Source organism: Procambarus clarkii, chromosome 79 (genome assembly GCF_040958095.1).
Source record: "Procambarus clarkii isolate CNS0578487 chromosome 79, FALCON_Pclarkii_2.0, whole genome shotgun sequence".
Taxonomy (NCBI): Eukaryota; Metazoa; Arthropoda; class Malacostraca; order Decapoda; family Cambaridae; genus Procambarus; species Procambarus clarkii.
The window spans coordinates 16,530,688-16,545,840 of NC_091228.1; the positions used below are offsets into that span (position 1 = coordinate 16,530,688).

General features: G+C 40.6%; 1 protein-coding gene across 1 annotated transcript in view; it reads left to right on the forward strand.

Moving 5' to 3' along the window:
• Positions 1–4,298: 4,298 nt before the first annotated feature.
• LOC123750196 (putative defense protein 3) overlaps positions 4,299–15,153 on the forward strand; it is a 16,375-nt gene continuing 5,520 nt past the window's right edge. The window contains exons 1-3 of the mRNA XM_069314556.1: positions 4,299–4,344; positions 7,838–8,016; positions 14,159–14,268. Coding sequence (XP_069170657.1) covers positions 4,337–4,344; positions 7,838–8,016; positions 14,159–14,268 — 297 coding nt within the window. The 5' untranslated portion in view covers positions 4,299–4,336. The remainder of the gene's footprint in view (positions 4,345–7,837; positions 8,017–14,158; positions 14,269–15,153) is intronic.

The following is a 15,153-nucleotide window of genomic DNA, read 5'->3' on the forward strand; positions in this document are numbered from 1 at the left end:
TCCCAGCACCCTTTGTCATATAACACTTTGAAACTACTGACGGTCTTGGCCTCCACCACCTTCTCACCTAACTTGTTCCAACCGTCTACCACTCTGTTTGCGAAAGTGAATTTTCTTGTATTTCTTTGGCATCTGTGTTTAGCTAGTTTAAATATATAACCTCTTGTTCTTAAAGTTCCAGGTCTCAGGAAATCTTTCCTATCGATTTTATCAATTCCTGTTACTATTTTGTACGTAGTGATCATATCACCTCTTTTTCTTCTGTCTTCTAGTTTTGGCATACTTAATGCCTCTAACCTCTCCTCATAACTCTTGCCCTCCAGTTCTGGGAGCCACTTAGTAGCATGTCTTTGCACCTTTTCCAGTTTGTTGATGTGCTTCTTAAGATATGGGCACCACACAACCGCTGCATATTCTAGCTTTGGCCTAACAAAAGTCGTGAACAATTTCTTTAGTATTTTGCCATCCATGTATTTAAAAGCAATTCTGAGGTTAGAAAGCGTAGCATAGGCTCCTCGCAAAATATTCTTTATGTGGTCCTCAGGTTTTCTATCTAGAACCACCCCTAGATCTCTTTCTTTATCAGAATTCTTTAGAGATTTCTCACATAATATATAGGTTGTGTGGGGTCTATGTTCTCCTATGCCACATTCCATAACATGGCATTTATTAACATTAAATTCCATTTGCCAAGTGGTGCTCCATATACTTATTTTGTCCAGGTTATCTTGAAGGGCATGACAATCATCTAAGTTTCTTATCCTTCCTATTATCTTAGCATCATCAGCAAAAATGTTCATATAATTCTGTATACCAACTGGTAGATCATATATGTAGACAATAAACATCACTGGTGCAAGAACTGAACCCTGTGGTACTCCACTTGTGACATTTCTCCAGTCCGATACATTGCCTCTGATCACTGCCCTCATTTTTCTATCAGTCAGAAAATTTTTCATTCATGTTAGAAGCTTACCTGTCACCCCTCCAATATTTTCCAGTTTCCAGAACAACCTCCTATGTGGAACTCTGTCGTAAGCCTTTTTTTAGGTCCAGATAGATGCAGTCAACCCAACCATCTCTTTCCTGTAATATCTCTGTTCCTCGATCATAGAAACTGAGTAAATTCGATACACAGGATCTTCCAGATCGAAAACCATACTGTCTGTCTGATATTATAGCATTTCTTTCCAGGCGTTTTACCCATTTAGTTTTAATTATTTTTTCCAATATTTTGACTATTACACTTGTCAATGATACCGGTCTATAATTAAGGGGGTTTATAATTAATTAAGGAACTATGTTAGCCTTTTTCCACACATCAGCTACAACTCCTGTAAACAGGGATGCCTGAAGAATCAGTTGAAGAGGAATGCTGAGCTCAGGTGCACATTCTCTCAGAACCCATGGTGAAACTCCATCTGGACCAACTGCTTTGTTCTTATTTAGCTCCTTGAGCATTTTTTCCACTTCGTCTCTAAATACCTCTATGTGCTCTATGTTGTTCTCTGGAATTCTTATTGTATCTGGTTCCCTGAAGATTTCATTTTGTACAAACACACTTTGGAACTTTTCGTTTAATGTTTCACACATTTCCTTTTCATTTTCCGTGAATCTATTTCCCATTTTCAACCTCTGAATATTATCCTATACCTGCAATTTGTTGTTTATGAATTTATAGAATAGACCTGGTTCTGTTTTACATTTGTCTGCAATACCTTTTTCAAAATTTCTTTCTGCCTCTCTCCTCACTGCCGTGTAGTTGTTTCTCGCATCTTTGTGTCGCTGGTATGTTTGGGGGTTTGGCCTCTTCCTGTATTGATTCCATTTTTGTGCCCTTTGGACTCTGGCCTTCTCGCAATTTCTGTTGAACCAATCCTGTTTCCTAGTTCTGCATCTCTGTTTTGGTATAAATGTTTTTGTGCCTTTATCATATATTTCACAAAACTTGACATACATCTCATTCACTTCCTTGCCTAGCAACAAGTCTGTCCAATTATACTCACTAAAAAATTTCTAAGGTTGCCATAATGTACTCATTTAAAGTCAGGTTTTTCAATTGCATCAACCTTCTTATTTTCTTCCAGATTATAACGCATTGCATATTTTAATCCCAAAAAGACATGGTCACTTTTACCCAAGGGAGGAAGGTACTGAATGTCAAATATTTCTTCCTCCTTCCTGGTAAATATCAAATCTAGCATGGAGGGAACGTCCCCTTCCCTCATCCTCGTAGCTTGTTTAGCATGTTGATACAAGAATGTTTCCAGGATGAGGTCTACAAATTTACAGGTCCAAAAATCTTCTGTTTTAGCTTCATATGCTTCCCAATCTATGGATTTCAAGTTGAAGTCGCCGACTATCAACAGTCGTGATATATCGTTATCCGTTCTCGGTATGATCTCTCTCATTATTGTTATAAGACCTTCTCGTTTACTATCTAGCTCCTCCTTTGACGATGTGTGTGTGTGTGTGAGTGTGTGTGAGTGTGTGTGAGTGTGTGTGTGTGTGTGTGTGTGTGTGTGTGTGTGTGTGTGTGTGTGTGTGTGTGTGTGTGTGTGTGTGTGTGTGTGTGTTTGTGTGCGTGTGTGTGTGTGTGTGTGTGTGTGTGTGTGTGTGTGTGTGTGTGTGTGTGTGTGTGTGTGTGTGTGTGTGTGTGTGTGTGTGTGTGTGTGTGTGTGTGTGTGTGTACTTATTATTTGAGACAACAGACAAAATCCTACTGTGAGCTCTTGGACCCCGCCCATCTACCCGACGACGATAAGGTCGCGTCAACGTTTATTCATCATTACTCGAGCATGTTTTGCCTCCTGTCCAGTGGCCACAATGTCCAACAGTAACGTTAATTCAACACTTAGTCAACATCATTACCGTTTATTCACGTTAACGTTGATTCAACGTCATCGACGTTAATTCAACGTTGATTAAACGTCATCGACATTTATTCAACGTTGAATCACTTGCGTATTGTACCCACCAGGTGGGGAAGAGAGAGATAAAGAGTGGAAGGGAAGGAGAAATGGAAAACAAGAGGGAAGGAGAGAGAGGGGGAGTAAAGTAAAGATATCAAAAGGGAGATAGGGAAAGAAGAAGAGAGAGAATTGAATGGAGGAGGGAGAGAGAGAACAGGAAAGAGGGAGAAAAGGAAGGATTGAAGGAAGGAGGGAGGGAGGGAGGCCAGTTGGAAGGGCGGGAAGGAGAGAGAATAGGAGGGATGGATGGTTTGATTGAGGGAAGTAGGGGGGAGAAGGAGAGAGAGAGAGAACAGGAAAGAGGTAGGGAGAGAAAACACGAGAGAGGAATGGAGGAAGAGAGAGAGAGAATGGGAGGAAGGGAGGGCTGATGGAAGAGAGGGAATAAGAGGGTGAGAGAGAAAATGAGAGGGAGGGAGAGAAAAAGGGATAGAGGGATCGAGAGAGAACGAGAGTAAAAGAGAATGGAAGGGAAAGGATTGGAACTCTCAGGATAAAGCACCAAGCCATTACGACTATATATCACTGGGAAGGGGTGAGGATAAGAAGTTGGGATTGGACGGGGTAAAGGAATGGTATCCAACCTCTTCGACGGTCGGGGATTAAACGCCGACTTGCATGAACCGAGACCGACGCTCTACCGTCCAGCCTAAGTGGTTGGACGGAATATGGAATGGTCGCGGAAGGAGGGATTGAAGGAGAGAGAGCAAGAGAGAGAGAGAGAGAGAGAGAGAGAGAGAGAGAGAGAGAGAGAGAGAGAGAGAGAGAGAGAGAGAGAGAGAGAGAGAGAGAGAGAGAGAGAGAGAGAGAGAGAGAGAGAGAGAGAGAGAGAGAGAGAGAGAGAGAGAGAGAGAGAGAGAGAGAGAGAGAGAGAGAGAGAGAGAGAGAGAGAGAGAGAGAGAGAGAGAAGAGAGAGACCCGGGAACCTCAGGGTAACATATCTAGCACCTACTATGGACTAAAAGTTCAAAGAATGGAATGCTGCAAGAAAAACAACTTTTTGTTCTATGAGAATTATATTAGGCCTTACAAAGAGTGAAACAGGCTCCAAAAAATCTATCCTAGCCTGTTCTAGCCCAAAAAATAGGTATCCTAAGGCTAACATACGTTCCTAGGCCTAATTTAGTACCCAGATGTACTAAATGACTAGGTGACTATCTACAATAATCTATCATTCTTTCCTTCAATACGATAATATATAATATTATTAAATATGGTAAGAATACTATTCTGACAGACGGTGAACCAAACCTCAGAGGTTGAGATGTGGCAGCGATGGCGGGCGGTGTGGGTATATATACCCGGGCAGGCGAGATGTCGGCCAGTTGACCGCTGACTGCCGCCCGCAACTAACTTCTTGCAAGATGTCTTGGTTAGTAACATTGACACGTTTTCTTCAGGCACGGACATGAACTTAATTTGAACTTATACTTGAAGGAGATTCCCTCACCAATAAATTCAATGACTGCAAGGGTTCGAAATAATTACCACATTTTTGTATCTAGCAGCAGTAGCGTAAGACAAAGGACTTAACATCATCCTAAACTAGATCCCATCACACTTAATGAGAGAGCAGAAGAAACTGTTAAATTAACAATTCGTCATCCGGTGATTCTCTAAAGAATCCAACTCAGCCTACAGTACATAAAAAAGATCATCAAAAAACTTGCACACCTCGACAAAACTCATCTACATTAGAGTAGCTGAAGGTTCGCCCTCAGCAATATGGTATCATCAGGCCACCAAGTTAGACAGGTTAAATATCCCAAAAGGAATCCTCAGGGAAATAGCAGTTCGGTTATAAAGACTGGGTCTAGGTTACAGATGCAACTGGGAAATTGGTGAACCCAGAAATTAGGATTGCATCTTCTGCCAAACAATGACAGAAAAGCCACTTCTTCACTATCTCCTGAAATGTCAAGCAACCAACGACCTTAGAATAGCTTCAAGAGTCCCTGAATTTTAATTAAGCAACGTTCCTAAATCTCAGCAACGCATGTGCGTTGCTGAGCCACAGCAACCTTCCCTGTCCACCAGTCCTCCCCACCATTCCCCCTCAGCCGTTTCCTCGGCCTCCCCAACATTCCCCACTCCACCATCCCCATCTTCCTTCTCACCATGCCCCACTTCCCTGTCCCATTAGGTGCATTCGCACCTCCTCAGATCTCTTGATATGGTAATGGCTCAACAGGGCCACCACTTACGGGCTATTCATGCCCGTGCCACCTTTTGGGTGGCTTAATCTTCATCAATCAATCTATCTGTCCCTTTGTCCTCCCCACCATTCTCCATTTCCCCATCCCCTCGTCCCCACCATCCCAAACTCCCCCGTCCCCTCGTTCTTCCCCACCATCACCCTCTCCCTTCTCCCCTCGTCCTCCCCACCATCTCTCACTTCCGTCTCCTTGTCATTCCCACCATTCCCCACTTCCTCGTCCGTGACCTTCCCAAGTAGTCTGATGTTTCTCTCAGAAAATTGGGAACATCAAGTGATCTGATGTTCCCATCACTGAAATATAAGAAAAACAGTTAAAAAATGAAATGAAAATATGAACAAAATTATAAATATACTATACTCACAAAATGAACGGTATGGTAAACAACACAGCTCAATTCCAATGCAATTCCCACAAAATAATTAAATCAAAATGAAAATAAATCAAAATCTATGAAAGTTCAATTTATCAATGCAATCGGAAACATTGAAATGGAATTGTAACATATTTAGTAAAGCGTGCGTTGCTCTTATGTGCAACAGATGGCGCTGTTTTCAAGAAAAGCATAGTTTTACCTGTCACAGGTGTGGCATCTATACTTTTACTTACGAAATGAATGGTATGGTAAACAACACAGCTCAATTCCAACACAATGTCACACAAAATAATTCAATAAAAAATAAAGTAAATCGAAATCTATGAAAATAAAATTTATCAATGCTATCGGAAACATTGAAAAAGAATTCGTGACATATATAGTATAGAGTGCATGTTGCTATAATGAGCAACGTATGGCACTGTTTTTCAAAAAAAGCATGTTTTTACCTGTCAGAGGGGTGGCATCCATATAGCAGGTATATAAAAAGACGCGCCTATTTGAATGCAACGTTGTGTCAAAATTTCAAAGCAAGCGGTAAAGAGGTTTCGAAGATTTCCCTCACATTAAAAACACGTGAAAAACAGTTGTTCAGAAAAAGCATATTTTTTTTCCGTCACATGCGTGACATCTATATAGTATGTATATAAAAATCTGCTAGGATGCGAATGAACGTATATATATATATATATATATATATATATATATATATATATATATATATATATATATATATATATATATATATATTTATATATATATATATATATATATATATATATATATATATATATATATATATATATATATATATATATATATATATGTTGCACCTAGTAGCCAGAACGTCGTACTTGGCCTACTATGCAAGGCCCAATTTACCTAATAAGCCAAGGACGAGGGGACACGGAAGGGGATAATGGTGGGGACGAGGGGAATGGAGAATGGTTGGGAGGACAAGGGGAGTGGGGGAAGGTTGTTGTGGCTCAGCAACGCACATGCGTTGCTGAGCCACAGCAACGGGTGGCCGGGTACATCTAGTATGGTAATAAAAAGGAGCTTCTTATTCTGGCTTAGACTTGGGAGCTTTTTTGTAGAACATCCTTTTTGCTTGACTAAAGCATAATCCAAGACCGATTTTGGGTATTTTAATTTCTTTCCAATTTAAAAATTTTTCGTTATCTCCTCATCAAAAAAATCCGGCCAGCAACTTCTCAGGGCTCAGAAACATTCCATAAAATATTGCCAGCCTGAACCTGATAATTTGAGTAAAAAAGAAACATACGAGTACACATTGGTAGGTTTCCTACACACATTGAACTTCAAATTCGTACCGAGTCTATGAATCATAATGTCTGAAAAATTCAGAACACCATTCTCTTCATTCTCAATTGTGAATTTGATTGATGGAACCCACGAATTTAGCTGAATGAGAAGTCCATTTTGTCATGGTTAACCAGCCACAGGTATAAAATATCGTCAACATACCTATACCACACTAAATTGGAGGGTAAAATCCTGGGTAAAAAAAAACTATTTTTATAACTGTTACAAATCTTACCAGGTATAAAGTTATCTCATTTTAATCAGCATAAAATGACACAGCCTCATCCATTAAGTTTACCATGGAAGAGCAAGGAGACAACTCTTTACCAGTCTTAGATGTGCTAATTTATAAATGTAAAATATAATGTCAAAGTTTTCTTTATATAGAAAAGCAATACATGCTTGGTCTTATGTATACTTTTATTCCTCTCATCATCAAAGAGTAAAATAAACTGTATTTTCTTCTATATTTCTTCGGGCTTTAAGGATATGCAGTTATATAGTGATTTAATCAGGAACTGACAGTCCACAAGTGGACATGTCAAGGCTTACTCTGCATTGGTCTCTTTCATGGCGTTTCACTTGGTTAAGTTAAATATCTTTAATTTCAATACATACACGATTGCCGAAATAGAATAAAGCTAATGGACCTTAAGTGCTAATTATAGCATGCTGCAGAGAGAAGGCTCTGCTAATTGGTGAGATCACTATCTTTGTCTGTGATGTATAGTCAATGCAATGTTTGTCACTCACCCGTGACTATCGATAGTTTAAGACTATCACTCAATGATGCCTTCAGTATTTTGAGCATCTACTTTGTTTACACATATGGATATTAACACCAAAGAAAGTACTCTGTACCAAAATGGGACATCGTGAGACTGTTATCATATGAATAGCAAATCCTTCACCAACACACCTAAAATGACGTGATCGATACTGAACAGGTTGTTGACCGTGTGTGTGGTGACGGCGTCCCTGGCGGGGATGAGCTTGGGCTACCCCACCGGGGCCCCGCTGGCTGCCTGCGACACACTGCTGCCTCAACACAACAGCAGCGACGTCCCCATCACCAATGATGCCTTCTATATCACTGTTGAGGCAACCAGTGACACTGAGCTGAGAGGTGAGTCCATGTTGTTGTGGTGGTTGTAGTGTTCGGGGATGTTGTGGTAGAGAATATTGTGGTGGTGGATGTTGTGGTGGTGGATGTTATGATGGTAAATGTTCTAATGGTGAAGGGTTGCCAAATCCAAATTGCTGAAAGTAGCGAGCTGACCGTCTAAAAATAGCGAATTTGCAACAAAAGTAGCCAAATTTTTTTTTTGGTGACTGATATGGGTTTTAAAGTAATATATTTTGATATATAGAATAAATTACACGATTTTAATTGTTTTATTAATATTATCTCCGCAAATATATATTACAAAATATGATAATAGGATAACTTACCAATGTTTGCTGTATATGAAGCATATTGGGTGTGTAGTCCTTCCACGTCTTCACAGGTGTAGGTTATCAAGATCTTCTTCGTCTGCATCTACAACCTTGTTCTTGTATATTGCAGACTCATATTTAAACATTGATATGTGTGATTCAAATGACGAACAACAAGTTCCGTTTTCTTCAAAATATGTTTTGATTCTCAAGACTGATGTCAAAAGCTCAAGTCCCATTCGATTTCTCAGTTTAGTTTTCACAGACGAAAATACCCGTTCAACCAGGGCATTATTGATTGATAAGATGTATATTTTCAATGCAAACTCAGCGAGCTCAGTCAGTATGGGATCGCCAGCAGCATACATGACACTTATTGCATTGGTCCAATATGATGATCCAAATATTGGAATTTATCCCTCACAAATGTTGGACCAATCAATAGTTAACAGTAGGTGCCACTGACTTTCATTTTCACTAAGCTTAGATTAGTCATTTAGTACTAATGGAAGGTCTGAAAATGGTGGCCGAGTGTGGCTAAGGCATATGATACCTGACAGATTTTTCACCTTTTGGAAAGTTTCGGCATTACTTATAATATGAGAAAGGAGCTCTTTGCAAGCTTTCACTAAAAAATTATGGCATCTTTCTTGAATTTTTTGAAACTTTTCCTGGGTTATAAAATTGTTTTGTCAGTTAGTGGCCAGAAGCGTTGAAAATTCGTAACCAAGATCCAACTTCTCCAGGGGCCGATATATGGAATTGTAGTCCAAATTACCATCAAGCTTTGCATGATGCTAATGAGGATGCACGACTCTTTTTGAGTATTCCAAGAGTGAAGTTTAGAAGACAGTATGAAGGCTACATTGATCTGCTTCATCTTTTTGATAAAGTAAATTCATCCTCTCAAAATCATTTGCGATTGGTTTGAGAAATGTGAAATATAGTTTATTGCTGGGATCATAGTACGTTTAAAACAGTTGCCTTGCAACATACTTATCACAGGAGGAAAAAAGTGAATTGGTAATGAGATAAAGAATCGCACTGATCTAACAGCCACTTTACACTACCGCTCCTTGCCAACCATCGTCTTCCTGACAAAGGTATTAACTGTAAAGGATCTTTCCCATCATTTATCAATCTGTAAATTTCTAGATAAACTTTCTCTCCTTAATGAAGATTTGTGGAACCAGCTGCAGCTTTCGGGATGAAGTATTAATGACAATTTGGGTTGGGAAATCTATGGCCCCTGGGGAGGATTACCTTGCCTTGAGGTTACTTTTTCTTTTGAAGATTCCTAGGATCAATGTCCCCAGGGGACCGGTCTCTGACCAAGCCTCCTGCTGTAAGTGGTCTAGTCAGTCAGGCTGTTGGACGCGCCTGTGATTTGTACACATTATATTATAAAAGCATGAATAATCATCATTGAGTTTCGTAACATTGATAGCCCAAATTAGCTCAAATTAATGTGTATCCAGCTGACAATTCTTAGATTTATTTAACTTGATCGCTTACATAAGGTGTCTTACCATTGTTGTTGCGCACCCATTGAAGCATCGCTTCATTATCTGACCATATTACTCTTTGTTGAGAGTGAATGTTGGTTAGTGTTTGGTTGAGAGAAGTAGCTAGCCTCACTCCTAAGAGTAAAGCTGTGGGTTCAAGTTGTGATAAAGCAGCCTGTCCTACTAAGGTTTCCCACCATCAAGAAACTGTCGTAATAAAGTGCCCTTATTCTAACCAACCAAAGGACCTAAAATAGAAAACGGGTCAATATTTAAAATTTGCGAGCCCTATCATTTACTAGTACGATAATTTTTGGCCTTGTGTAGAGTATACGTCAAAATGTGACGTTCTATTAGTAGGACAGTTTCGGTAATGAGCGTTTCTTCCTCGGTGCCATTCTTAGTTTTGAGGTAAATAGATTTACTTCTTTGTTAAATACCAAATGAGATCGCATGCCTTAACCTCGCGATGAAGCATCACAAAACACGTGTAGACTAACTAATTGGTGTTTGTTTATTACTGTACGAGGAAACTTGATGGTTTCAAGAGAATTCTCCTCTTTAACTAACCCACTTCATTTCTTTTGGAGCTTTAAGGTTGGAGAATCATCCCAGCCAATCTTCTCAAGACAGCACTCTTGCAGCAACAATTTTTCCTTAAGTGTTATGGGACTAAGTAGTGCTAAGTGATCGACGTGTTCACTTGAGAAAGCAGTTTCCTCTTAGTTAAGTTGTTAGTCTCAGTAGTTATTGAGTTAACTGTTATAAAATCTGATTAAATTTCCCATCCAGCACCAAGTACTTTCATTTGTTGAGGCACTTGGTAGCCAGGAAAATATGTTTATTTTAATATATTCAGTTTAGTATTATTTAAAGCCCAAGATCTAAGAGGCATGTTGGGTCCCATCAGATCTCGAATGGCTTCCTTGTAAATGTTCAGCAGCTGTTGTTCACTGTTAGTTGTTCCTTGGAAATAATCCACATATAGATTGTTACTAATCTCGGCTTTATACGTGCTCATTAATATCTTCATTTGTGTGTCTGAAGTTTCTTGTGGTTGAATCGGTGAAGAAGCTTCACCAAACAATACCGAGGAAAATCGATATGTTATTAGTAGACTATAGGGATCCTTGGGATCCTTCAACCAAAAGAACTTTGTGTAGTTTCGGTCCTCCACTTGGAAGTCCAACCTATGGAATGTTTCGCTTATGTCAGCGGTGTATTCATAAGTACCTGAACGGAATTTTAACAGCACATCATATAGCCTCTGTGTTAGAATAGGTCCTGTTTGTTGGCAGTCATTTAATGAGGCCTTGTTTGGTTTGGTTTGCACTACAGTTGAAAACTATTCTCAGTGGGGTAGTAGGGGAGGATTTCATTACTGCATGGTGCGGCAAATAGTGTCCCTTCTTAGGGTTGTCATTTTGTACAGCTTCTATAAATCTGTTGTTTAATTGTTGTTGTATAATGTCATGGTGTTGAAGATGTTCAGGAATTTTTGTAGTTTCAACACCTGAGATCTCAGTTGATTCTGTGCCATAAACTTGTTGGTGGGCAATTAGGGGTAATCAGTGTGCCACTGTAGTCGGACCCAGTATTGGTTATCCATGTAAGCCACTGAGTTCCAATAGTTCTGGTACACTATTTGGTTATCTGGACCCTTTTTCTGGTTTGATACCAAGAGTGTCCTGATCCCAGAGTTTGTGTAATGGTTGCAGTCTCTCTTCTTCCCTTTGGGTTATTTCGAGTGGAGACTGTTCCAGTCCCCCCTCTGGGAACTATGACAGGGTTTAGATTCACTACAGATTAAAAACCTTAGTATGTTGAGGGTGACCTGCATCACTGCATCAAATTTAATTTGTTCTAGGTGTCAAACCTCGTCAAACATCCCTCTGACCAGGAGCTTCCTTTTCCCCTGGAACAAAGTTAACACGGCTGTTGGCAGAGTTGCAGCAGTGTTTGCATGGGTCAACATAGTCCCTACACTGCCTTCTACTTGACTGTAGATGGCTACTGCAGTAGCCATCTACTGTCAACTAAAGCAGTTGACAGTAGACCAGTTGCTACTAAACCAGTAGCCAGGTTTAGCTCCGGATGACGGTGGAGCAGATCTACCGTCACACAAAGCTGTGTGGAGTCGACCTTTACCACATCTTCGACACGTTCCCAGTGTTGTCTCGCAGCTGCTAGGCTCGCGAACCCGCAGGCACTTCCTACACCTTTGCAGTTGTTGCAAACGACTAGTCCGACTAACACGGTCTGGGAATTTATGGCATTCAAAAATATAATGTTCTTGATTACAGAACAAACATTATTTATATCCTGTCATAGATGTTATTGATTCTTTATTTCAAACCTTCAAATATTTCGTCACGGGAAAGAATGTCGGTTCTGTAATGAGAGTACAGAGATTCCAAGGTTGGTTTCTTTGGGTAGTTTACTCTGTTTCTCAAGGTTTAAAACCTATTCTGCATTAGGCACATTAGCCTTAGCAGCCAGAGCTATAATTAAATACTCGTTTTAGAGTCTGAAGTTTTGTAGAGCATCAGCAGTTTTACCTGGAGTAGGTAAGGCTCGGAACTTGTGAGAGAGGTGAACTATTGCAAACTCTTTATTGTAGTAATTAGGTTGTAGTAACTGGATGGCAGCATCATAATTATCATAACTGGGAATAAATTTTTCGATTACTGCTTTTCTTTTACATTTCAAGGAACTTCGCAAGTCAAAAAATCTGCTTGTTTAAGAAACGTAACTTTCAAAATTCACCCTGGAATCAAATGAGTTCAAATAACTGTCGGATATCTCATCATCCCCGCCATGCAAACTTGGTAAGTCAAGTTTGACCTACAGAAGGGCAGAAAGACTTCCATAATTTGGTTAATAGGTAAAGTAGATCCGCTTGTTGCTAGACGATTTTGAGATGCAGATGTTGTTTAGTTGCTCCAATGTTCGAATTAATTTGTGCAGACGATCTTGAACTTTTACTTTATATTTTGCACTTTCGACACATAAGTTGTCTGTTCATTCTGGATGTATTTTCTCCTCGATGAGGCTTTGGTCGTTTTTGTCTGCTGCTTCATCAGCATTTTGTAGTTTGTTCACATCTATGTAGCTTTCGAGTAGTTTAGGATGGTGTTGATGGTGCTAAAAGTTCACATTTGTTCACCTGCCTGATCACATGACCTTTGTTACTCACTAGAAACCTATAGTACAACGTACTTGTTGTAACAAAAAATTCTGTCGTACTGAGGTTGATTGTTTACCAAAAGTGTGTATAATTAGTGTATGTTGTGTATTACTTTGAGCGATTAATCGAGACAGCTGGTAAGAACACGCCAGGTTAGGTCTTGTCAGTCACCCTCCGTGGGAACAGCTGTTATCTTACCACTCAAAGTGTAACATGTGTGTGTATAAAAAAATAATAATAATAGTAAGGTACAACATGGTCAGCCTGGGTACAATCCCGGGACGCCAGCCAGAAACATGGAATTTGAAGATTTGGTGGGAGTGAAAGAGGAAAAAACATAATGAAGAAAAACAAAAAATATTCTAAAAGATATCTAGAAGTTTCCTCAAAACCGACTAATATACACGCAGGAAGGAATAGCAACACACTTGTCCAAATTTCAAACAGGATAGAAAATTGGCTTCTCAACAATAATACAGTATGCTCAACTATTTCCTCCATGATCAGGACTAAGGCATCAATAAAATGTCTCTCTCTCTCCCAGTAACCATCAACACCACCAACGTCTCTCTCTCTCTCACAGTAACTATCAACACCACTGACGTCTCTCTCTCTCCCACAGTAACCATCAACACCACCAACGTCTCTCTCTCTCCCACAGTAACCATCAACACCACCAACGTCTCTCTCTCTCCCACAGTAACCATCAACACCACCAACGTCTCTCTCTCTCCCACAGTAACCATCAACTCTACCAACGTCTCTCTCTCTCCCACAGTAACCATCAACACCACCAACGTCTCTCTCTCTCCCACAGTAACCATCAACACCACCGACGTCTCTCTCTCTCCCACAGTAACCATCAACACCACCAACGTCTCTCTCTCTCCCACAGTAACCATCAACACCACCGACGTCTCTCTCTCTCTCCCACAGTAACCATCAACACCACCAACGTCTCTCTCTCTCTCTCCCACAGTAACCATCAACACCACCAACGTCTCTCTCTCCCACAATAACCATCAACACCACCGACGTCTCTCTCTGTCTCCCACAGTAACCATCAACACCACCGACGTCTCTCTCTCTCTCCCACAGTAACCATCAACACCACCAACGTCTCTCTCTCTCTCCCACAGTAACCATCAACACCACCGACGTCCAGTTCAAGGGCTTCATCTTGGCGGCTGACGATCCGACTGGAGCGTTCACTCCCGTGGATGACAATGCTCAAGTGCTGGACTGTCCGGTAAGTTGTAGAGCTCCTATACTTACCACCAAGATGACCTGTATTCACCTAGTTGTATTCACCTAGTTTTGTTTGCGGGGGTTGAGCTTTGCTCTTTCGGCCCGCCTCTCAACTGTCAATCAACTGTTTGCTAACTACTTTTTTTTTCCACACCTCACACACGCACACACACTCCAGGAAGCAGCCCGTGACAGCTGACTAATTCCCAGGTACCTATTTACTGTTAGGTAGCAGGGGCATTCAGGGTGAAAGAAACTTTGCCTATAAGTTTCTGCCTGGTGCAGGAATCGAACCCGCGCCACAGAATTACGAGTACTGCGCGCTATCCACCAGGCTACCAGCACCCCCCCCCCCCTGGTGTGTGTGTGTGTGTGTGTGTGTGTTTGTACTCACCTAGTTGTGATTTTGTGGGTTGATTTTCAACTCTTTGTTCCCATCTCTCAACTGTCAATCAACTGGTAACAGATTCCTGAGCCTTTTAGGATCTATCATATCTACTTTTGAAACTGTGCATTGAGTCTGCGTCCACCACATCACTTCCTAATGCATCCCATGTGTTAACTGCTCTGGCACTAAAAAGGTTTTTTCTAATATATCTAAGGCTCATGTGGGTACTCAGTTTCCACCTGTACATGTGCCTAAATGTGTTAAATAAATTATCTTTTCTACACTATCAATTCCTTTGAGAATTTTGTATAAGGTGATCATGTCTCCCCTAACCCTTCTGTCTTCCAATGAATTGAGAATTACTTCCTGTAGTCTCTCCTCGTAGCTCGTACCCTTAGCCTGGGTACTAGGTTGTGGCATACCTTTTCCAATTTAGTGTTGTGCTTCACGAGATACGGACTCCATGCTGGAGCTGCATACTCACATGGCGTGACATGT